Here is a 26,698-nt window from a genome sequence, read left to right as displayed (position 1 = left end):
GCATACAAACACTGGCTAAATGATGCGTACAGTTTGAGATAGCACTTCTTCTTCAGCCCTTGTGTTTCCTTGCTCTAGGTAGAAAATACTGGTTGGTTGAGTGTGTTGCAAGGTACCTGTCCTTGTGAGAAATCAGAAAAACGACATAATTGTTCATTTATCCAAATGCAACTTATTGTGGCCATACAAGTAAGGCTTTCCTCAAAAGAAAATGGCAGATGAAGTGCTGTTTTATAAATTCAACCAAGCAGTTGAATTGCATGCACTTAACCAAACCCAGACAGGGAAAACAACAAAATTATTAACATTTTGCTTAAGACATAAGGGAAGGGAATGACATTCAAGTATGATGACTTTTTGGTTTGTAGAAGTACAATAGTAGTAGTTTGTAGATGTGAGTTGTCTGCAGTCTCTTAATACAACAGTAGCGAAAATATATGCATAAAGAATGATCTGGTTGTCCCATTGCAACAAAGATTCTAATTAGCAAGTCCTGAGAGACTCATGAGAATGCTGATATCACATGTGTATTACTACAACAATTGTATTGAAACAATTAAAAAAATAAAAATGGTCCGTGACTGGATTATTAATTGTCAATGAGTGAGCAAAGCCTGTATGTGCATGTCTGAATGAATTTATAAAAATTGTAATTTGTGAGCTGCAGTGTCCTATACTGAAATTTCTCGATTGGATGCTTGTAGGCTGTTTGACTAATAACCACACATAGTCTGTCTCACACACACACACACACACACACACACACACACACACACACACACACACACACACACACACACACACACACACACACACTTAATTAACTCTCAGGAGTACTCTTAGGACTAGGTGTACTGCAGAGAGAGGGGAAGGCAAGGGGAGGTAAATGTAATTTGAATTAACCCCCAATTGTAATACAATAAACTCAACAAAAACTAATTAAAGCACAACGCACAATATGTTAAAACAAATGGTAAGGCCCAGTTCCCCATGTATCACCTCAGATCTGAATGTAAATTTCCATTTAAAAAGATACTAATGTCAAATGAATTAGCATTTTTCTGCAATTCCTGTTGAGTGTGAAATGAAAATAAGTTTTTTCTAACATCACTGAAAGCAGTTAGGAGCAGGAAGTCATTATCAACTAGTAATGAGCCTGTCCATGAGTCTCTCAAACCCCCTGCCCAGTTTCATATGCATTGCAATCCTCCTAATGGTTGTACTTCCAGCTTGTTTTTTTGCCACACAGTTTGCCATACCCTCACAGTTAAACAGTTCTAGAAATGTGAAAATTAGATTTGATCATATTCCAAAGTTTTGAAAGAACACTAGTGGACTAGGATACATTTCAAACCCATTAATGGTTGTATTAAAAGTATTTTAAACAAAAATCAACATATCAGCCTTGACAAAATGCATAAACGCACACCCAGTCAATCAGGGACACATTTGTACCACTGCATCTCTCACACACACACACACACACACGGACACATGTACACACACACACACACACGGATGCATGTACACACACAATTACCTTCAGCCTCCCACATTCCCCTCTCTGTTAATCTCTTGACTTGACTCCTCTCAGAGGATTTGATTAAATGCACAAATTAGACTAAATGGAATTTTCATTTACAAACAGGGAAGATACAGGGGTTAGAATTAGTGGAAAGCCCGGAGGTCCCAGCTCCAATGAAAGAGCCTGAGCCACCATGAAAGCAATTTTAGTGCAATTTTTAATTATTTTCGGGAGGTGAAAAGCTTTACTTGGCTGAATACGAGCTTGAATACATGTCAATGATGAATACTGCTTTTTGTACACAGTAAGTAGCACATTCAGAATGAGATAAGAGGGACAAGGTAACACTTACACCTGGGACTTTCATGCAAGTATGTTATAGTAGTAAGTGTGATTCAATGCCAGGAAAAGAAGAAATAAGTGACCCAGATTTCAAATAATTGAGAAACTATTTGAACAAAGTGCATAAAAGCAAGCCATGTACATAATCAAAGAACGGAATACTTTAAGTTTAGTCATAAGAGATAAGAGGAAAAACTGTAACTCGAAAATCAATGATGTATGGTGTGAGTGTGTTCCCATCACTCACTTTACCATAAGCTGAGATATACCAATTATATAGAAAAAGAGACAAAGTTTAAATGGATACAAGTTAATTTTTTAGATTAAAAGTACATATATAAAGTGTTTTTGTTCTAACAGCCCATATAGTTAAGTTTAATCAATGTGGATCAAACTGGACTCATCATGAGAGGTAGACAGCCTCAACCTGACATGCCTCCCTTCTCTTTTCATCCCTAATGACTACCATTAAGCTTGTTTTGACAGAATATAACGTGGCATCTTTTTTTATCAGTTCGGAGGCCGTCCGCCCACTCTGTTCCTGTGGCAGGGTGAAGCCGTAGTAATTATCTGCAAACTCTAAGTTCTTTCCGCAAACTTATTTAAAAAAAAAATCCGATGGAAATGCCCAGCTATGATGGGCAGACACACTTATAGAGGCCATCGTTTTTTGAGTAGGGTTTGCCAATATCTACATTTAAAAAAAAAAAAATGGCCACTAATAAAACATTTGGTTTGCCCTCACAAACACTCTGAGGTGGTCAGACCCACTACACAGGCACATGAAATGGCTTGCTATATTTTCTAAACAATGCGCAATAACTTACGTCTTCGCAAGCACAGGACCACTTTTTCCTGGCTTCCCCTTTTTTATAAAAAACTAGATCTTAAAAGCCTACGTGTTCCCCTGCAGTGATCCAGCACAATTTAAAAGCAATACTTGGAGAGTCTTTGGCGGGTGGGCTGACTGATCCTTTCATGGTCTGTGCATGTGTAAGCTACAGTTTAGATGTTGCACCTCAAAGGAAGCCGTTTGTCTCTGTGTGTATTCGACCAACTAAATAGCCCACTTTTGATATTTTGAACCTAATTTGTGAGGAAATGAAAGCCCAACGATGTACCGAACGCCCACACACACACACATGGCACAACTCTGCTCAGCAATCTATTACATCTTTATCGTGGTAACAAACACAAACAAAATCTATCAAGCAGCAATCAGTTAGCTGTTTTTGTTGAGCTTTTCCTTTTGTTTGTCCCCCCCCCCCCCCCCCGCTCTCTCTTATACCGCTCTGCTTGATTACATGGTGCTGCTGTTGTCTGCGTTGGCAGGGCTCATAAAAGTTGGCTTTGATTGATGACTTGCACATCCCTTACCATTTCTCCCTTCCATTCCCTATCTGTAGCACATTAGTTATATGGTAATGTTAGGTTAAATACATCTTAACTTGCTAGTGATTGATTTACACACCCCCACCCATAAACATTCACTTCTTTTTTCCTCCGCTAGCTATTTTTCCTCCCGTCTCCACCCTCCCTGGCCTGTGTATAATGTATAACTTTTTTCCAGGACATGACTTAAAGGGAGGGCCCGGCCGGCTGTCAGCTCCAGTGGACTGCAGGGTCAGGAGATGAATCTGCCGTGTCACACAAACTGACAGTAGTATGAGCGATGCCTCTGCCGGAGGGCCTTACACGCTAAAACTCATACTCCGAGACAGAGAGATACACGACTGCTTTTATTTAGAAAATGCAACGAAAAAAATACACCCACATATTCGGAGACACTGGAAACACATACATGAGGATAGAGGGTGTTGTTGCTTTGCTGTGCAGATTGTAAAGCTCACAGAGGGCAAAATGCTATTTGTGACCCAGGGCTGTAATAGTTCAAAATGATCTCTGCACACCACCTGAATGGATGACAGGTGCATTGGAGGAAGGCAGTAAAACTAAAAGGAAAAAAAAACTCCTGTTACTTCGCTGATAATGATGTATTCGAAAGGAAGCGACCCTGGGCTGTAGAAATAACATTGATTTGATTTGATTGTCCTACTGTACTAGCGAGGACTTCATTCTTTCTTTCATCTTCAACAAAGAACTGTAGCTCTCTGACATATAATCCTAACTGTGCCGCCTCACTATCCTGCAACTTTATCACAAAGCAACAAACCTTGACTTTTCAGACTTTTTTCTTTAGTAAAACTTAACTTTTGACACTTTTTATGAAAGCATCTAGAGGTACTTTTGTAAAGTTCTTTATCATTATCAATCCATCTCTAAAGCAAGAAACGTCTGTGTGTCTGTGTGTCTGTCTGTGGCTCGCATATCTCTCTGACTTTTAAGTCAGATCGGCCTGAGCTCCCGGATATGGCTTGTGCTATATTAGCTCTGCTACCGGTGAATGTAAGCACGATCACTTCCACAAAATGTTTTAAATCCGTTAGAACCTAACACCTAAACGAGCTAAAGAGTGTGTAAGATGCAAATATACCCTTTATTTTGGTTGCAAAAATAAATGTTGCTGCCTTCAAGCTGCAATATCAATTAAAAAAAAATTCACCTGATTTGCCTATAAAGAATAAAGGATTATATATGGCGCAAAAAATATTAAAGAAAGACCAAAAGTGACATTGAAGAGCGATGCGACAGCCATTTCAATGACAATGACAATGACACTGCCTATGTGTAGGCTACATCTGTTTCGGTGTCCCACTTTCATAGCCAGGTTACATTTCAGCATGCATAAGCTAATACCTGCCTTCTACGGGCACTGCACTAATTATTATAACATCAGTGTTGTTGGTTTGCAGTGAATTTTAACCCATCAGTTAAAGCTCAAAACTTTACAATAAATGGTTTTGTTTTGGCCTTTTCCAACACTGACAAGACAAACATGATAACCCTTATAGAACCCGTGTAGAAGGTACAGTATGTAACAATAGTAAATGTGCTGGTGTTAGTGTATCAGCCATACACATGTATATAACAACAGTGTGTTAGTTGTGAAAAAAAAAAGTCCTAACCTCAAAGACTAGCATAGGTTTGCCTTGTGAAAAAAGTGTGAATGGAATTGAATGTCACTTTGCAAAGAAATGTTACACCTGAGACGTCTACAACCTCAAATGGCTGTTAGGATGACACACTTGCAAGCCTGTCATCGCAAAAAAAAAAAAAAACATTTCTACCTTGCAGAATTGCACATAGACCGACAGACACAGGCACGCATAGCATCGCATTTGCACCATGACAAAATACGCACTCATGTTCACACTCTGGGTGTTAATGTGAAAGCCTCAACACTTCAGGGACAGGGTGAACCTCAGAACCATCTCTGTCCTGACAGCAGTCCTCCATTAGCCACACACACACACACACACACACACACACGCAATGTGCCTGCAGAGAGCACACATACATTGCACAACACACACAATTCTAATACACATACAAGGTGCATTTTCACAACTGGAACACACACAAACACACACACACACACACACACACACACACACACACACACACACACACACACAGTGGCACACATGCAACCAAGCACGGAGTTGCTGACGTTACTGTTATTGCTCATAAACAGGCGCAAAGCTATTACATTTAACAGTGTACACATTCTCAATTGTATCATGTTTCTCTCAAACAAATCCACACAGCTACACAAACAAAGGAGGACATATAGCTGAAAAACAAAAACAAATAACTCACGCAAATGTGAAACTAAGAGAAACTCACTTGTCTCTGACTCCAGCGGTGATGTTATAGAGGTGATTGGCAGCTCCATCAGCACAAGCCCTCAGGAGAGCTACAGAAAGACAGACAGAGATAAACTTTAACCTGTTGGGGTAGAAAACTATTGGTTTTAAATGGGGTGGTAAACTTTACAGTCACCCAAGAAACAGCGAGGAATTTAATAAGGAGACCTGCCATTTACAAGTGCAGCTATGCATTGATTTTCAAAGAAACGATTCTCAGATAAAGTCTTGTATACTGAGGTGAGCTGTTTATTTATTTGTTTGTTTATTTAGCAGGGACAATGCACAGCTCATTAGCAGGACCAGAGTTAGCTATAAGCTAATTTTCATCTGTAGTCCCTGTTTGTATCACACGTGTGACATATTTCTAGTGCTGCTCGGGATAATACTGCTAAATGCTCTCTCTTTATCCAGTGCAGTCATTTCCTTTTAACAACATGTCCAGGGTTTGTAGCTTGCTGGCTTGCTTGTTAAAGGTAACATGCACGACATGTTTTATGAGACACTTAATTCTTACAATACAGAAACGTGTTTGGACACTAACAAGAGCAATGCCAGGGATTGTGTTAATTAAAGCCACTCACTTCAATCACTGCAGAAATAAAAGGTAAACTTACAAAGTGTGCTTTAATTGACCCTTTTCAAGGCAAAGTAAGGGAAAGAGCACTTATCTTTTCTTATTTCAAAGGCAGGAAAATTGTGGCAGTAATTTGCGAGTCTTAAAATGGTATTCAAGATGTACTTAATTAGATGCAAACTATTTGCAAATGTATGCCATTTCACGGCCTCTATTCTATTCAAATTGAACAGGCAGCCTATTTTCTAAGAGCGCTTTTCTGTTTGGGGCTGTTATGATGCACAGGGGGGAGAAACTTCAAAGATGGAGCTGTAGTTTTCTACTTGCACCTTGTTTGAAACTAACTAAAGCCTGCACCACAGAGACAAGTCACTGTGGTGCGCTTGTTTTCTGTCTCGTCTGCTTTTTTTCTCCAACTGTGACCATTGCTTCAACCCATCATGGAGTGTACACGTGTCTGTGCCGTTAACTTGGTTGCGAAGCATTTAATACAACAAAAAATGGTGTGAAGAGTAATCACCAGTCACAGCGTGCTGTAAAACAGCAAACAAGGCATACAAGTATCTGTATTTCAAGTCAAACTTAAATTTGACCTTAAAATGAATTTCACTCTGCTGCAACTTTTCTACACACTCATTCCCCACTTCGGTTTGGACCATGTGTTGCCTACAGAACAGGCTGACATTAATGCATCTTATCAAAAACATAAGAGTCAGTACTGTGTTAAAGGTGGGCACATACTACTGATTGGTATTATAAACAGGCAAGGAGGCAAATTCACAAAAAGCCTGACATGACACGCCAAGCACTGGAAAACCTAAACCCCATTAGGGACAGTTTAAAACTGACATACAGGCCCTGATTCAAAATTGTAGCGCCTCATTAATTTCAATGAGACTACTGCCCTGGTGGTGCAGTGGGGGTTCCCAATGCAAAGGGCAGTGAGAGGAAAGAAAAACACAGGCTCTTCAAGCACAATGTTTCACTTTTACACATCCAGTAATGCTCTGGCAAAAAGAATATGTGCAAGCATGCACACATTCCTATGACATTACTTATTAATCTAAGCACTGTATGTTTTACTGTTTATCTCACAATTATCCACATGAAGAAGAAAACATTGGCTGCTGTCCAGAGGTATAAAATCCTGTCTGATAGCACTTGATTTATTTATTTATTTATTGGGGATTGCAAGCCTTAGTCTCGGGAAGGAGTGGCTACATAGAGATCTAGTCAATGGTGTCCTGTAAGGTCTCATTTCCATTTAGTGTCCCAGTGAGCACTGCTAGTGAGTGTGCAGCACAAAAGCGTAACCCTGGAACAAGCTCACCTAAATGAATTGCATTAGTTTTCAATGTGATCAAGTATCACTGTGCTTTTTCTGCTATGACCTAAAATGTCTGCTGTGAGAAAAGTGTAGTAGCTCAATATCTGGTGACCTCATGTACTCCACAGCATAGCTCTGCTCGTTTTCATCCTGAGCAGACGTCTAATCAGCTAGAATAAATGGAAATACTTGTCGGTGTGTTTGGGCTTTGTAATGCAACACTTTCCTCATAAAACACTTGCAAAGCTGTTTTAAAAAAAATTGTCCGACACCTTTATCATGCTAGCTAACAGTGGACTGCAATGGTCAAAAACACCAAAGGTTACTTTAAAGTGAGGTGTCACAGACAACCACAAACAAACATTAAGTTATATTCCTGACATCATAATGGTAATAATTAAAAAAAATATATCACCATTCATTCTAATGTGTTTTTTTTATCAAAGAGACAATACAGATAAAAGTGTGTCCTTGTGACTACCTATTGTACCTCCACTTCAGGGTAAAATAAACATCAAAACTTTCAAGCACGACACAGACATGAATCAAACATTAAACTGTATGCCTCCCTTCTCCATGGTGTGCACACTGTCACAACAAATGAAGGTTTAGAACTTAAAATGTCCTTAACTTCTATCCCCACAGCCATTCTAAACATCACACAGCTCTTAACATATTATCATTAATGGTTTGACCGGGTCAAACAGTACCCGCGTTTTGACCTAACGTGTATCCCTTATAGTGGACGGACGGCAGCTTCTGATTGGTTCATGTAGTCGAGAACCTAGCCTCGTGAGACCAGCCAAATCTCCCGAGCTTATTCGTCGATCCATGTTGGCTTCAAAGACCACATTAACCAATCAGTGGCTGCATTCCACTAACTCACAGTAAGGTTGCGTTCCGAATCGCATACTCTTTCTTTTTTCTATTCTACATACTACATCCGACGATAAAAATAATCTAGTTAGGATGCAGTAGGCATACTATTGGGACATACTTTACTCTCTTATTTCATCATAACATTGCGCCTTGATCTTGCCTCTTGCTTTTATATCCGTCGCATCCCTGTTTGTTTTCATATGGAGGCTTCGTCGATGTGACGTCACTTCACGTGCGCACTGGATTGTGGGTCAGAATTGCCCAAATAGGATGCACTTTTCAACACTAACAATCTTGGCCGCATGAAGTAGGACATCCGGGTACTTCTAACCATCCTAAATCTGGCCACAAGAATCGGGACATCCTAAATCTTCTTTCTACATACTATATAGTAGAAAGTATGCGATTCGGAACGCAACCAAAGTGGGGAGTTCTGACTGGAGGCTAGATTGACAACTACATGAACCAATCAGGGCTGGTTTCCGCTAACGGACGGGGCCATGCTCCTCCCCACGGAGATTGGAGGAAGTCCAGACTGATCAGAGGGAGAGCAGGAGGAATAGCCTGGTCTCGTGAGGCTAGCTGGTATCCCCCTAAATCTTACTATACTTACTCTGACAGCTATAAAAAAAGAGAAAAAAATGCAGATGCATTTTCATTTATGTAATACACATATACTAAAGGCAATGCTTTCAGCTTTAAATCACCTGCTGTCAATAGTACAGATCAGGAATGATTTGAATTTAAATAACTCATTATCTCTGACTGAGTGCAGAGGCTCAGAAATGTTTTAAATGACAACTTCTCGGAAGAAACTTTTCTTTAGACATGGTGATGACAGCCTGTAAAGTTATAAGTCATCATCTGTGTCTGTAAGTATCAACTAACACACACACACACACACACACACACACACACACACACGCACGCACACACACACACACACACACACGCACACGCACAAACATACTCATTACCCGACTTATGGTTCTAGAACAGTTACTTCTGTCTGTCAATCATGTACTCAGCTGTGTTTGCATGGTATGCCATTAAAACACACACAAACACACCCCGACAGCTCCCGTAAATCTGAAAGGTTTGATGTCAAGTTTGACTTTCAAGCACCAATGGCATAACAATCTTTTCAAAATCTCCTGCTTACAGTTGTAGAATTGTCTATAATGTGCATTTTCTGAACATGTGTTTTCCCTTTTTTCCGTCCTGTTATTTCAGGCTGCTTCACACTGTGGTGCAATTAAAAAGACTGTCAGTCCAATACAAACTCTCAAATGTTATCTTTGGAGACCTTTCCATGCCAAAGCTCGTCTTGTTAAACAAAAGTTCCTTTGAGTACTGAAAGCATTAATATCAATATCAATCAATTTTTCAATATTTGATGTACACTAAAAGCTTTAAACATTATTTTACACTGCTGCTTATTCAGTTTTGCAGTTGCGTCTGTATGTCAGTATTTCCCGCAGCGTGTAACAGTGCAGCCTCCCCGCCTTGTGAAATGAAGTGCCTCTTCAACAGCGCATAATTCTTTTCTTTTTTAGAACAAAATCACACAGCAAATGCCATGTATTTAATGAGTGAGGTAATTGGTTAAATCTGTCTTCTAGTAACTAATTAAAAAAGCGTCAGGATATGACGGATACTGCTCAGCAGGTGACAATTTGTAGTGTGCAAGTCATTTAATGTGGAATGTGGGTTACTCTTGTAAACAAACAAAAGTTATTTAATTCTCATCAAAATACATTGTATCTCTTTAGTTTAAATTTTTTAAATCCTTCCCATCCATGATTACTTGTTAGCAGTCTTCTCTTTCACTTCTTTTGTAGGCACATTACTACACTTTACTGAACTCTTTGCACTGTACTTATTTTTTACTTAATTTTTTTACGTATCAGTAATTGATGTCGGTTTAATGACTGTTATTACAGTGAAGCACTTCTTTGTTCCCTGTGTTAAAGTTGATGTCCTTGTGCGTGCAGCCATACATTTTAGTGTTGTAGCCTTAATTGTTCTCATGGCACCATGTCAGACAGTGAAGAGTGTGCTCCTTCTGTCAATATAACATTGTTGTTCTTGACAATATTTCCTAAGAAAACTTTTCTTAAATGCCTGCGGGAGCATGTGTCTTTCTATATCTCTCAACTTTCAACAACAATTTGTCTTCATCACAATAAATGGCAAAAGTGGGTAAACTGAACTTGGGAGAGATTACCTCGCCGTCTGCGCTCCATCCACAGGCGCCCAAGATACAATTACTGTCATCCTTTCACAGAAATGAAAAGGAAAAAATGAATTGCCCACTGTTTGAAGTGCACCATAGCCTAACCATAGCCAATCTTCTCTTTCTATTCAGAGCATATGAGAGTTACCAAACAAGCTCAACGGAAAAACGGCATACAGAGACAAAGGTGTCTGGTAGGAATCCTGACAGTGATGTGAAGTTAGCCGAGCGGGGAAAGCCGCAGCATTCGGAAGGAGATGACCTTGTAAATGAACTAGCCATAATAATCCCTCCTAGCAGGCTTTAGAACCAACTCCTCCTGTCACTCACACTGCTGTATAATAGATGCACGCGCTGGGCAGCACATAATGCACTTCCAAGCTGTCATTTCAGGTCTTTTTATCATCTATTGCTGTTGAGTGTGATGCAGAAAAGATGCATGTACATGTTCATATGAGAAACACACATACACACACATATTGCTTTGGGGAATGTTCTATAGGACAGTGCTATTGATGAGGTTAGTGGTGAGGATTAATGCCTGTCAGGTTGGGGTTTTAATGTGGTACGGGGGAGAGGGCAAACGGTCACAGAGAGCGCTGAGAAGATTATTATCCTTATTATGACGCCTTGACGCCCTCTCTTCATCTATCAGTCAGTGTGTGTTTGTGTGTGTGTGTGTGTGTGTGTGTGTGTGTGTGTGTGTGTGTGTGTGTGTGTGTGTGTGTGTGTGTGTGTGTGTGTGTGTGTGTGTGTGTGTGTGTGTGTGTGTGTGTGTGTGTGTGTGTGTGTGCGCGTGTGTGCATGCGCGTGTGTGTAACAGTGGAGAACTGGCTGCGATGCTGCCTCCATCTGTCACCCTGTCACCGGACCCCAACCTGCTCTCTACACCTTGCCGCGAATTTGATTGATGGCCTGCAACACACACATTTCATTTCCTTTCTCTCTAGCTCCACTCTATTACTCCATATTCCTCTGCTCCATTCTTCCCCATGTTATTCTAGGTGGCACACTTTCCCAGCACTCTTCCGCCCATTCTCTTTTTCCTATTCCACTCTCGGGCAGACTATGCCTGGCTTCTTTTTTCCTTTGCTCTGTGTTCATCAATCCTCGCTAATAGCTTCTCCTCAATTTTTATGCACCCCTACGTATGCCTAGGAAGTGTGTCTGTGCCACATCACCCAACCCCTGATTGCGAGGCTGATACACGACCGGGGCTGATGGCTGATGTTCATAAAACTTCAACAAGCTGCCTGCACCACATCAACACGTGAAATGAGGCACTTGTATAGTAAACAAAAGCCCTTTTTTTTTGGTCTCCTACAGAGAGTTGCCTTCACCGATTGCTGTATTGATTTGCTTGTTTTTGTTGTAACACAGGGAGTAAGTGAGGGATCTGTAAGTAAATGAGGGACTGATTGACTGAGAGAAGGAGTAAGTGGGTGACGGACTAGATGAGCGAGTGGGTGACTGATGGACTAGATGAGTGAGAGGGTGCATGAGTGAGATAAGCAGCCTGATCCCCCACTTCACAACATCTCACTAGACACCTGCAAAATACTTTCCCTTTGATCAGTGTGGCGCTCTACCAAGCCAGCCATTGCTCCTTCTGCTCCCTGCTGCTCTACCTTCTCCCACAGGTGATGATGGGGCCCGGGGGCAGCACATCAGAGGACCTGAGAGTGCTGTGTGTGTGTGTGTGTGTGTGTCTGTGTCTGTGTGTAACAGTGAAGACCTGGCTGCGACGCCTGTAGGTGAACAACCATCTGGAGACTGACACACACTCCGACAGGCTCATGCGCACACCGACATCTGCTGATCTCATAAACAACATTAAAAATACATGGCATATCAAGTGAGGAAAGATAAACTTTGCTACAAGCGTGTTTATCAGCGCACTGCGAGATATCTTAAGATCTGCCATTCAACCTCAGTCCTCGTGCTGTCCAAACCTCTTTTTTGTCCCATGTGCACTGCTGCCAGGAGCAAAACGGATCAAGGAAGCTTCCCGATTTCTTACATCCACACCACAGCTTTGCTCGTGGCACTTCAGAAACCACCCACATTCTATGAAACCTTTATTTATTTTTTCAAGTAAGAGTTATCCAAGAGCGAGCAAATTCCCAAATCTGGCATCTGACAATATCAAGCTGGATCATAGAAATTGTATCGATGGACTATAACCACATTTCAACTGCTTGTCTGGTCACAGCTTGACGATATTAAACTAAATATCTCCAAACACACTTATAATCTACAGGATGTAAATAGTCTGATTTTTTTTTTTTTTTACAAATCTACGAAAAAACTGTCCGTTCCCTTTACTCTGGCTGGATAGTAAAATATATTTAAGATGAGATTTTGCATCAATAAACTCATCCCCTTTACATTAAAATGAATGATGAATCAATGTTTGATATGTTTTGCTTGCTTTACATCCACTATGTTCTATTTTTCCTCACTGAATAAACGACCCAAATAATTTTTATCTTGGGGCTTCAGTCAACCTTTGTTGGGAAATCAGATGAAGAAATTGCTTTGTCTAGTGCCCTTAAACATTTTCTAGAGGTCCTCTGGTATGAAGGCGGAAATCAAGAGAGTCTATCCAAACTGCGTGATTGCTATGCAATGGAAAGAGCTCAGGTGCCTCTTGGGTTTTTTGCTAAGTTGATAAGAATAACAAAGCAGTGTTCATTGAAATTCCATCTAGATGGGGGTTTTAATCACAAATTTGCCTTTAAAAGATGCTTTGTTTACTAACCTTCTTCCTTGATCGCATAACTTTGTGTAATACATTTTCATGAATTAGTGTTCCTACAGGTTCTTTCATGGTCTCGGCATCCAAACTGTTGAGAACCGGTGATCCAGGCCACTTCTCTCCACTCTGTCCTTGATTAAATAACTTCAAAACAAACAAATACATTCTGCACAGTTTGGTTCATCGTTATTATTTTTCTCGACTAGGCTTTGTTTTTTGATCAGTTCACCAGATTAAAAGGAAAAAAGCAAAGTTGCGGGATACAGGTTGTGATGTCTCTGTCTGGTTTTAAAGGCTCAAAGTCAGCTTTGCATATTTAATACATCACAGCCAAGTACCTCCAACCGCTATGCATCAATGCATCTCATAAGCGACACCTCAGGGATTCTGCAGCTCCATTTCCCTTCAAGAAAAAAGACTATTTTCCTATTTTAACGATGAGCCCTTTGTGCGTGTTTTGGAGTTCTAAATTTGTGTTTGTCTGTTATGCTGATAAAGTATTCATGAAACAGAAGTAAAATGAGATCCATTTTTAAATCCTCTGGTGTATAACAACAAACAAAAGTGTTTGGAATCAAGGGGGTTTCCTCGCTTCATAAACTGCAAGCAAACTTTTAACAAGAAGATTGCCGATATGAAAGTGACTGAGCACATCTCCTCCCATGTTCAACCATGATCATCAAAGTGTCCTTGGGCGCGACCGTTACTCCAAAACTGCTCAAATGGAGCTATTTAGTGAGCTGGTATTAAGCAACAAAGTACTACATGTGCCAATATGAATATAGCCCCATGTCCTGCCTGATGTCTTCTGCCCTTTTTCATTGAAAATTGTGTTCTTTTTCTAACTGTATATGCATAAGAAAGGGTTGAGAATCAATGTGAAAATTATTGGGTAGAGACACAAATGTACTCAAAGTATTTCCTATCTGTCCTATATATCCTGAGCTGAACTAAATTTCTATTCATTGATAACATGTTACAAGAGGCCTCTCAGATGCAATCAACAGCTCTGAATCAGTGCTGAGGGTGCGTTTGTTAAGGCTGAAATGCCCATGTTCTGAATGCAGAGGTCTAGGGTTTATCACTGGGTTTGTTTATATCCATCATGTCACCCGACTGAGTGGAGTGGAGTACATACTTGTGTTCACATTATCCACCAAGAAATGATCAATAGTGAATGTATACACTCTTGAATGCGTCTGAATGGATGTTCTTTCCTTGTTACCTTGAGACATTAGGAGTTGCTTTAAGTAGGATTGTGGGCCATAAACAATCTAATTGAACAGTTTAAGTACAGTATATGACTTAGTGCTGTGAAAGATGACTACCTATGAAAAAAAAGAATCAAATACATATATATATACCCTTTAAATTACAATATAGCTCATATATCGCAGGTTAAGTAAATGTTTAAGTTGAATGACCCCGGTTCAGCTGGTCAAAGACATATAGTTGCTGGTGAGCTGTATCAGGAATTGTACTGATTTGTGTGCTGCATTTCTAGGCTGTGGAAGTATAAAACCTCTGCTTTTTTAAATGATTATGTGTTCAGCTCATGCAGCCACGGCAGATTTTTTTTTTAAAGAGGGAGAGGAAAAACAGAGAAAAAAGTCACCTTTGCAGAAAAGCAAATGATTATTCTGGAGGGAAAAAAATGATGTCACCGTTAACTTCATTAAAACACATCTCACAGAAACTGTAGGCGGAGGGCAGGAAGGGGGCATTTTCAATGACATGGCAGCAATTAAGATTTTGCACAGCGGAGGCTGCACGGGCTACAGAGCACAGTCTGACAAAAAGAAAAAAAAAACACAACAGGGGAAAACACGCTCAGTGCAAACCGACGGTGACAGGATCTTAGTGATATAAAAGCGGGGCTTGTTTGATCTGTGTGTGAGTGATGCATGAGATATACCTTTACTCCAGAGGATGTGCAGGTATTCCTTATCCAGAGGCTGGTTGAGAATGATCAGACAGATCTTTTGTGTGCCTACAGAGGACAATAGAAGGGGAAACATTATGAATCATACACTGTACAGACACAGGCACATGATGGATGATCACTACTCTGAATGTTTGAAAAAAAGAAAGAAATAAAGTTTGGAGGCTGATGCTTGTGGCAACGAATGTGCCATATAAAGAACAAATTAAAACAATGGTGTTATAATTCAATCATTGTAATGTTTCTAATGGAGAAAATAAGAGGTTAGGATTTTAAAAACAAAACATTTGCAACAAGATGTGTCAGGATGTTAAATCTTTTTTTTTTTTTTTAAGTTCAAATAATTTCCCCACACGATCCAAGTGGTTTGCTTTGACCATTAGAGCAGATCAGTGTCTGGACAATTTGTATCCAAATGATGCATCTTATTCCCTAAGCTACACTACCTTTATTCTTCCCACACAATCAATGTCCAAGTCTGTGGATCTGAGTTGATAGGCTTGCACCATAGACTGTATGTAAAAGATGGATGTAGCCAGTCCACTGGGACGTCACCCATCTGTTTCTACAGAGTAAAAATGAAGCCTAATGTTCTCAGTTCAGGCCGCCGCCATCTTGAAATGGCCTGACTCCGCTTGCACACATCCAATCGACGCTCATTTGAATACTTTGACACCATCAGTAACTCCATGTCAACAGAGGAAAGGCCCAACCCAGCAGCACAAATGAAAGTAACCTGTCATCCTATAGTTTCTCTTGTCTTAGTGCGCCTCTGTGCTTCTTTGTCGAAAGTCTTTGTCCAAGGGTGCATCATTTTGCAAATCTATTCACTCCTTCAATCCCCCATGAATGTTGCTTTTACGAATACTTTAGAATTGTCATTTTTCTATATAGAGGAGTTGAAAACAAAAATAATGGAAAACTCTGCCTTCACCGACAAAATAAGCTACTAGAAAATCCTTAATGGACCAAAGACTAAAGCACAACCTCCATCTCCCTCGTCTTCACTCTTCCCCCATTTCATTGCTAGCTCATTTATCTTTCCCTCTCTTGTCTGCCCTTATGAAGGATTTCTTGTTAGCTTTTAAAGTTGTTGCCCTTTGAAGCAAAGCCAAAATGTGATACGAAAGCTTAAGCAACACACCGTGATTACAAAGCCCCCCTCCCTCTCTCCTAAATTGTGCTTTTTTGGAAATTTCACAACAGTGGATTCCAGTATCAGAACACCGTGACATGGCATATCAAGTAAGGCTTGTGTCTCGAATACAATTGTGTATGCAGCGGGATGCTGGAGAAAGCAACAGTGGAGAAGAGAGAAAAATAATATACTTTAGGTTTCATGAAATTCACATTGCAAAATGTGCATCACCTAGCGTCCTCAAAACAACTCTTTGGCTTCATACCCTTAAGAGTAAATATAGCATTTAGGCTTGGCTGAGAAAGTGCAGTGTGAAAAAAGAAATGTGTCCTTTGGGTTTGTGACTTTGTTGTAGCAGCGAGTTTGATGTTGTTAAAAAGTTCACATCACTGGAAGGTCACTTCCAATACGAAAGTCAACCCCAGCAGAGTATGGTAAAAGGAAAGGAGAGGATGAAGAGAAGACACAAAGGAGGAGAAAAACAGAACGGAGAGAACACAAGGAGGGCTAGGTGAGGGGCGAGAAAGAGGAGGAACAGATTTGTCAGTCTTGTCTCTTAATTGGCTGGAGGTGTACAGAGAACAAAAGACAAACTCAACCGACCGTGACTTTTCAGATAACCCTTCGTCAAATAAACACCCACCTCCCTGCACATACATACACACACAAGGAGGTGTGCGGCCTTGTGTGCACTGCATTCAAAGATATGTCACCTTGGGGTTCTTACAAAAGAACCAGACAGCATAAATACCACACACACACACACACACACACACACACACACATAATCTAAGCACATAACTTAGTACATAGATATTCTAGGAATGGGGAATTTATAATTAATATGGTGAAATTTAAAAGGCTAACCATGCACACTGGGGGATTTTAAAATGCAGACATCCAGGGGCTGTTTATATTCTCCAATGAGAGTCTGGATAAGCATTTCCTGTATGAGATTAAGCTAAAAAAAAATGCAACAAACCTAACTGGGGAAAATTGTTTCCCTACACTGTACAGCTAGTAGAAAGATTTAGAGTGTATGATATATGAAATCTCAAACACACATTGACACCTAAGACAGCAAGTGACAATTTTATCAACAAAATTGTTTGTGTGATTATGTAGTTCAATCTTTAGGCTAAATCTTGGATTTGTACGGTGAGCACACTTGAGAGTGCATCCTGTAATTCTTAGCCAACGTGTTCGAGTAAACGTGTTCTCAATGGATGCTCGGAAATCCGCTAAAAGCCTCCTATCCGAAAGGAGTGTCTCTTGGCTGATGTTGGCCTTTATGTGTTATCGATCGCTGAGCTGTGCATACAGAGAAAATCAACAGCTTCTGTGTTCCCTGCTGTGCACAAATCACACGCATGTGCCAGAAATGTCAAGTATATACAAACATATGTAGCGGCACAAACACAGGGGACTTTGCAGTTACACGCGAGGGTTATGGAGATTTGAAACCAGTCAATGGAGACAGAGAGGGAGAGAGACACAAAGGGAGAAAAAATGCATCATGAATCTATTTTCATATAACTAATAAATCTGTTGAATGTCGATTATATTTTACAATGTATCAATTCATTATGTTTTAAAATACTGTAGATGTGTCCTTCACAAATTCAAAATGGAGTCTTCAAATTGCTTTGTTTTGTCTCACCAACAGTTAAAGACTTTGTTTTTACCCAAAATACTTAACTGAAGATATTCAGTTAGTCAGTCAATGATATAAAACAAATACATTCTGCCAATCCTTACATTGGAGAAAGTGAAAGATTGACTTTATCAAATGAACTATCTAAATGATAAAATAGTCCAATACACTTATTTTCTAATCATGTCAGCTGTTTTTCCCTAGTATCATATTTCGTCCTCTTTTAATTTCAATGCCTTTGTTATCATTGTATTCTTGAGTATTGCCTGCTCAGAAACCAAAGTGTGGCAGGTTGAAGGAACATTATTAAACCAAATGAATACACTTCTTTGTAATACACCGCCGCCATGAAAGCAGTGCCACAGATTACCGAGACGTATTAAAGAGTGGATTTTTCCCAAGGACTTCAATAGCGTAAATGCATCTGCTCCACCTTGTCAGTAAATTGAACACGGTGTGCTTACTGGATGCTTAGGAACAAGGTCATCTTTCATCGCTTTATGGCAAACAACCCCAGACCAAAAAGGACAACAAAAAAAAAAAGCTCTGACACTGCTGAACTTCCTTTCTGGGGCCATAATGTTTGTTTTTTCACTCTCAGTTCTCTATATATATATCTTTCTGTGGGCGGACAATATTTCCTTTCCTAAGCCTAGTGTCAAAAGAAATCCAACCCCACAATTCAATTTGGACAAATTGGTCTGTTGCTACTCTCAACCAATGGCCTCCCATGTCACGCTCACAAAATAAGCACTTTTAGTTATAAAATAGATCTTGGAAAAAAAACAAAACACGGAAATAAAGTAATGTTAACTGTAGATGTAATACAAGACAGATAATAGGAGACTGAGGGGAAATATAACATGTGCTGGCCGTCTCCTCTGCGGGCCAAACAGTTGTACCACCGCCCCCTTGACCTTTACAGCTCTGTGTAAAAGCCTGCCCTTAGGCAAATATCAGCAAGCCTTTCTCCACACACACACACACACACACACACACACACACACACACACACACACACACACACACACACACACACACACACACACACACACACACACACACACACACACACACACACACACACACACACACACACACACACACACACACACACACACACACACACACACACACACACACACACAGGGGAGCTCACATAAACCTTGACCTGAGAACAGTGGCTAAAGGCCATGCAGTCGGTGTCGACCATCTGGAGAGATGCAAGACTTCTTTGGGGAAATTAATTTTGCTACAGGACGTGATTGGCTCTATACGTGCCAATGAAAGGGGGAATCAAATTGACTTTTTACCAGACTGAACCAAGCTTTCAGTGTGAATAAAGTGAATGTATTCGTCGACATGGATTTTTATTCAGGAGCAAGATTATTATTATTATTATTATTATTATTATTATTATTATTATTATTACAAACATAAATCAACATCAAACTGCCTCTTCAAAGTCTGTTTTCCTTGAACAACTTACATTTGAGGCAAAAACGCATCGGGCTGTCTTTCAGTATGGATTCATTATGTACAAGACAAAAGAAAGTGCATCTCATCCATATACATCGCTGTTTTCATGATGGTGGCCAGTGATTTGTTGTTGAGTTTTAATTCCCCCGAGACTGCGTGTGTGTGTGTGTGTGTGTGTGTGTGTGTGTGTGTGTGTGTGTGTGTGTGTGTGTGTGTGTGTGTGTGTGTGTGTGTGTGTATGTGTATGTGTGGCAGAGTGAGGAGGAGAAGCAGGGGAGACGGAAGACAAGAGTGTGAGAGTGATGTGAGTAAAGGCCAGGACACACCAGCCCGATAATCGCCGTCGTCAAAAAAAAAGACGAATCTGTTTGGTGTGTGCCGTGACGTCGGCCGACGTAGAGGTCGTCGGGCTTGTTTTGAGCCTGGCGGCCGCCGATTGAACATGTTCAATCGGCGGCCGACCGTCTTTCATTTGGAGCAATTTGATTGGTGGAGGGCTAGCGAATCAGTGAAGCCCGGAAGTGAGGCGGGTAGCACAAACAGCTAACAACAGCTAGCCATCGTTTTAATGTGTTTGTTCGTTTCGTTTTGAGAGTACTCACATGCATCAACCCTTGTTGACTGCTTGACACCATGCTCGACACTCTCTGCTAAAAATTGTGCTCTTATGGTCCATAAATATAAATACGTATTTCTATCTATGTTTATGCTCTAGAGAGATGTCCAATCATTTCCGGCTTTCGTATTTTTTCGGGCCACAATACAGATTAGCGCCGCCTGCTGTTGTGGAGACATACGTCCCGCGAGTGTACGGAAAATAAACAGTCGTCTCGGTGTGTTCTTTGGCCGCGACGGGAAGATTGGAGCTTCCTGAAACGGCCGACTCCATTTTTTGCGTAGTCGGAACATGTCGGACTGGTGTGTCCTGGCCTTAAGTGTGTATTGGAATATAGATTGGTCTACTGTATGTTCGGTTCTAGTATGTACAGTCATATGAAAAAGTTTGGGACCCCCTTCTAATTTTGGGGATTTTTGTTAATCATTAGCTGGGATTTCAAAGAAGCAAATTCCTTTACATATATGACATACCTTAGGTAAACAGAAGCAATTCAGCTGTGTCATTTTGTTTATTGGAATAATAGAAAATATGCAATAAGCATCATAATAAAATTTGACTGGTGTATAAATTTGGGCACCCCAAAAGAAAAATGTCATCAGTACTTAGTTGAGCCTCCTTTTGCAAAAATAACAGCCTCTAGACGCCTCTGGTAGCCTGTGATGAGTGTCTGGATCCTGGATGTAGGTATTTTTAACATTCTTACATACTAAAGCGATCCAATTCTGTTAAATGTGATGGCTGCCGAGCATGGAAAGCCCGCTTCAAATCATCCCATAGATTGTCGATGATATTCAAGTCATTGGACTGCGACGGCCATATCAGAACATTGTACTTTTCCCTCTGCAGTAATTTGAACTGTGTTAAGGGTCATTGTCTTGTTGGGGCGACTGTGGCTCAGTTGGTAGAGCGGGTCGGCCGATGATCAAAGGGTTGGAGGTTTGATTCCCGCCCTGCCACCTGTGTCATAGTTGTTGTGTCCTTGGGCAAGACACTTCACCCACCTTGCCTCGTGTGAATGTCGATAGTTAGCCTGCTATCGGTGTATGAATGTGAGTGTGAATGGTAACGTGTAAATGGGAACAGGTCTCCCTTGCAAAAGAGTCTCCGGTCTCAATGGGATATACCTGTATAAATAAAGGTTAAACATTTTTTTTTTAAATATAACCCCTGCGCAACTTCAACTTTGTGACTGATGCTTGAACATTATCCTAAATAATCTGTTGAAACTGGGTTGAATTCATCCGACTATCCACTTTAACCAGGGCCCCAGTCCCTGAAGTGTCCACAGCATGATTGAACCTCCACCAAATTTGAAAGTAGGTAGCAGGTGTTTTACTTGGAATGCAGTTTTCTCCTTTCGCCACGTAAAGCACTTTTTATAATGACCAAATAACTTATTTTTTGTCTCATCAGTCCAAAGCATTTTCTTCCAATATGAATCTGGCTTGTCTAAATGAGCTTTAGCATACTCCAAGCAACTGTATCTGTGGCGTGGGCGCAGAAAGGGCTTCCTTCTCATCACCCGGCCATACAGATGTTTTGGTGCAAATTGCACTGAATTGTTGAACCATGTACAGATACACCATCTGCAGCGAGATGTTCTTGCAGGTCTTTGGAGGTGACCTGTGGGTTGTGTGCAACCATTCTCACAATCCGCCGCATATGCCGCTCTTGTACTTTTCTTGGTCTGCTAGACCTGGGTTTAACTGCAACTGTGCCTGTGTCCTTCCATTCCCTGACAACATTCCTTACAGTAGAAATTGACAATTGAAACCTTTGGGAAAGCTTCTTGTAGCCTTCCCCTAAACCATGACAATGAATAATCTTTGTTTTTAAGATCTTTTGGGAGAGAGTCAAAGAGAAGTGCAACTTGCATTTAGGCACCTAAAATACCTTTTCTCATGATTAAACAGACCTTTATATGAGGTTCAAGGCTTAACAACATAATCCAACCAATTTTGTGTTTAAAGTCCTCAGTTTTACATGCTGTTACATGCATTAAAATCAGCAAAACCACAAGGGTTCCCATATTTTTGCACAGCCAGTTTTTCACATTTAATTTTATTTCATACAACCAAATACTGCTTTTCAAAAAATCTTTGTCTGGAAAACATCCCAGTACTTAGCTGTTCCTGGTAAATGAAAGACATACCACTTTTATCTTTTTTGTGTGAAAGCAGAGTCAATTATAATGCCGGCTGAGAGGGGTTCCCAAACTTTTTCATATGACTGTATCTGTATTGACCCGCGTGTTTGTTGGATTGACTGTGTTTGTGTGTGTGTGTGTGTGTGTGTGTGTGTGTGTGTGTGTGTGTGTGTGTGTGTGTGTGTGTGTGTGTGTGAAACCTGCGTTATACCTGACGGCAGCAGACAGTCCAAAGGCGTCAACTCTTCATCCATGGCTAGAATCCACAATCAGCCGACTGACCTGAAACGGAGGAAGACAAGACGTTGTGGCTATCTGTCTTGCTTTTTATGTTTTTTCAATTTCCCTTTTTTCCTTTTTCCTTTCTTTAACCCAAGCAATGGAAGTCATTTCATTTTTCCAGCTTTCCTCCAGTCTCAATGTATTACCCGCATTGCTCGGGGCTGGATCAATGTGCAGATAATCAGCTTCTTGGTGAATCGATTGGTCTAATAAATATACAGTATGTAAATAGAAATAGATATACTGTGTATAATAACAAGCACATCTTTAATGAGTCCTTGGTCGCAGCATCAAAGTTCTTGTTATATTATTAGCATAGATAGTATATTTAGCCAACAGAAGATATTCACTTCACAAGGATTTCAAACAACAGGAGCATCAAATGTTCAAACTGAAGAGGCTGCAACTACAGAATGTTTGGCATTTTTGTTTTAACATGACTTATATTGATTATTACTAGACAAGATGCACGTTGAATTTCTTTCAATCAATTGATTACTAATTGTTACAGCTTTACGGTCACAATTTGGCCATGATCATGATAATGATAATGTGACCACACAGGCACGTCATCACACTATCTGCAAAAAGGGGAAACACAAAAGCAGCAAAATGTGTCATAAAAATTATTTGAACTGAAGCAATATGTTGATTTCCCCATTCTACAGTTAACATGAAATGAATGTGCTATTCAACTCTTTTGACTGATAAATAGTGTCATTCATCTATCACTTATGTGTTGTATGTTTTGGTCCCAGCTTCTCCAATGTGTGGACATTTGAAGCAATACTTAAGACCGTGAGAAATTATAATGGGCTAGTTATATTTCATAGAAACAGTTATTGGCAGGTTATTCAATAATGAAAGTAATAATTAGCTGCAGCAGCAACTATTATTTTTTGTTAGCCTGAATCAATCACATAATCATTCACTTGATTAGGAAGAGCTAATGGTTTTATCATTCATAGTCTAAATATTTAACAACACACACACACACACACACACACACACACACACACACACACACACACACACACACACACACACAATTTGACAGTTTCAAAATGTAAATAAAGTATGCACATAGTAACTTATTATCTGCAAAATAAGTTGAACAATAATTTAGAATTCCAAATTGCTAAATAAAATAATATCTGTAACCACTCCCCCCCCCCCCCCCCCCTTAGTTAAAACTGCATTAAATGTGCATGTAACAATGTTTTTCTGTTGCCACTTTGAAACATCCATGAAAAGCAAAAGCATTAGGCAAACTTCTAGCACAAGAGACGACACTGTCCATGCTCACCTTTCAGCTTTACAATCCAGCAACAGAGCAAGCCAAGACCAAGAAACAAACCACTGTGTTGCAACTCTTCACAATAGTAAAACTCAACCTCAGCTGAACTTTTGACAACTTCAGAGTCCTTATAGGCTACCTCCCCTCAATACAATGATGATCTATAGGCAGTCCTTCCCTTCTCCCCACAACCTAAAGCCTAAACATTGCTGAGCCAAGTCTGTTATTTCCCCAAGTAATACATCAGGAATATGCATGTCAATTATTAACATTTACTGCTAGCCCGAACTATAGCCTATTAGTTTGGTAAATGAATTGAACTTGAAGTGGAATTATGTGAGGAACCGTTCCACAACCCTCCCAAAAAATTGTTAAAAAATAAATAATATATAAATTATATAAAATCAAACTCAATTATCCCCATCTTATCGTTAAATCTGTCTATTACTAACATTCCTATAAATAATAGGCTTTCCGTCAAATCTCAAATAAATAATTTTTTGTTTAAGGAATAGGCTATCTTTATTCATCACTTAGGCCTAATTAGCCTATGGCAAGAGTTTTAACAGCCAGTGTCAAATATTCTAAAGTAGGCTATTCAAAGTAACAATGACAGACATCAAATCCTAACACGAGTGTATGTTTTATTTCAACAACATTCGCCTACATCATTCAACCAGGCCTATTTAAACCTCTGGCATCATGTTGCCTCCGGGGCTTCTCCACTCGCAGGATCACTGTGTACCACGTGAGTAAACTGACTGTAGTGGCTGCTCGAGGAGCATTACTCTACTGCTAACACAACACTACACACCTAATGCTGAACAACTAAACCAAAAAGCTCGTTTATCAGTAACGGAGCCCGTTGAACTCTGCGTGGCAACGTTAGGCAACAACTCCTTCTGGAGCTGGACTTTGAAATCCTTAGCAGCGGGTTTATGGAACATGAATGGCAGGACACTTCAGCCACGAAACTACCAATAAAACTGTATTTTCCTGACCGAAACAACACGCATGACGACACTTTATTTCACTGCAGACAACCCGATTTCACATGTGTGAGCTGTCACCGCCGTGCTTAATAGATATTCACTAAAACACTTACAGAATGAAGCGACTTCCGCCATCAATGTTGTAAACAGTCAAAGAGAGCGCGTGGTGCTCGAACACGTGACGTACCCAGCAGGAGAAAAGAGTGGCGGGGAATTGTTACGGGGACACCTAGAGGCCAAAAGAGGAAACGCGTTTCTTTTTATACATTGCTCTAAAAAGCATGGATTCCCAAAGGCAGACCCAGAGGGTTTTTTAAGGAGACTCGAGGGTTCTCAAGCAAATTGAGATAGAGTTCAATTTCCCTTTAAGATGCATTCAGCTAAAATAATTCCAGTAAGAGGGGGACTTACTCCTATTATCATCCCTCCTTTTCACTGTAACATCTTTATATCCATTAGGCTACAGCATGGATACTGAACAGGTGTCCAATTTGTTTTAAAATCAACAAAACAACTACATGCTAGCTATATAAGGAGTAATCTAGAATGTATAAAACAGTGTATTAATATATTCCAGGCACAGAACCTTAACATCTCCAAAACAGGTCTGCATTAACACCACTCACACTACACACTACACTTTCACTGAAGGAGAACATTTTAATGTTTAATTCTATTTAAGTTTAATGGAGCATGAACAGTCAGACAATTAGAGGCTCCATTGATCTCCCCCTCCACAGGGAGACCTAGTATAGTGTCACGCTAAAGCCAGGTGGATGAAACGGGATTTAAAGTTCCCAACTATTTCTGCTGCCCCACTGTGTCAAGGTGGCTAGAGAGTGTAGTGGTAAAAGCACAATGATACGTTTGTAAAACAATAGGTTTTTATTTCAATCAATAGCAAGAAACTCCGCGGAGTGGTCACTAGTTCCAACACAGGTAAGTATGTTACAAGGAGTGACAACCTTTCCTTAAATCGTCACATATTTAAGGAACATTTACTCTCCAGGGGGGAGGCGTCTAACCGTGGGTTTGGAGGAGAGACAGGCTGAGAGGCAGACAGTTCTAATATACATACATTGTTATTGTAAAACATGGGAGGGGTCAGATTGATCTGAGTAGGAGGGACAGGCAAGGGTGGGGGAGGTAGGAGACAGGTAGACAGATAAACTGGGTGGGGGAAGAGGAGGGGGAGACAGGTTGAGATATACATTCATATTATAATTGTGGGTGGGGCAGGCTGACCCAGAACAGCAGGAGGCTGTCTGCAGGAACATTGTCCTCTTTCAATTGTATAGTCAGGCTGGCTAATAATAATAATGTCATAGGCAGATTTCACTATTTTAAAACATAATATATTTAAATTTGACTGATTTTAGTGAATTGTATACTTTTTTAGGTGTTTGGGAAAGATGTATGTCATCATTATTTCTTAGTACTGAGGTCAGCCCTGTCGCAAACATCTGAATAACGACCTGAATGCATATGTCAGGGCTCCAGATGATATACAATCTAAAATATCAACTATTTACCACAATTTATATTATCACTCAATCGTAGTGTTACTTTTTTTTGGCCAAAGACTGTGAATGCTGTTAATCATTTCACACACAAGATATAATTTAATAAATTCATGGATTAATTCAAATTATATTTAGACATAAATGAAAATAAACCTCGATGACAAACACACCAAAAAGACTAAACAAAAGAATATATGACATTATCTACCTTTTTA

The 26,698-nt window shown here is 40.1% G+C and overlaps 1 protein-coding gene across 1 annotated transcript in view; it reads right to left on the bottom strand.

Annotated features, from left to right (window-relative positions):
• tpk1 (thiamin pyrophosphokinase 1) overlaps positions 1-25,108 on the bottom strand; it is a 61,362-nt gene extending 36,254 nt beyond the window's left edge. Inside the window, exons 1-4 of the mRNA XM_080049773.1 lie at positions 25,074-25,108; positions 22,601-22,671; positions 15,327-15,401; positions 5,615-5,684 (exon numbers count right to left, since the gene is read on the bottom strand). Of these exons, the coding sequence (XP_079905899.1) occupies positions 5,615-5,684; positions 15,327-15,401; positions 22,601-22,643 (188 nt within the window). The 5' untranslated portion in view covers positions 22,644-22,671; positions 25,074-25,108. The remainder of the gene's footprint in view (positions 1-5,614; positions 5,685-15,326; positions 15,402-22,600; positions 22,672-25,073) is intronic.
• Positions 25,109-26,698: the final 1,590 nt, after the last annotated feature.

This window comes from Ammodytes marinus, assembly GCF_949987685.1.
Source record: "Ammodytes marinus genome assembly, chromosome: 21".
In the NCBI taxonomy this organism is placed as follows: Eukaryota; Metazoa; Chordata; class Actinopteri; order Uranoscopiformes; family Ammodytidae; genus Ammodytes; species Ammodytes marinus.
The sequence above is the reverse complement of the archived record's forward strand: the minus strand, read 5'-3'. Positions and strand labels throughout refer to the sequence as shown.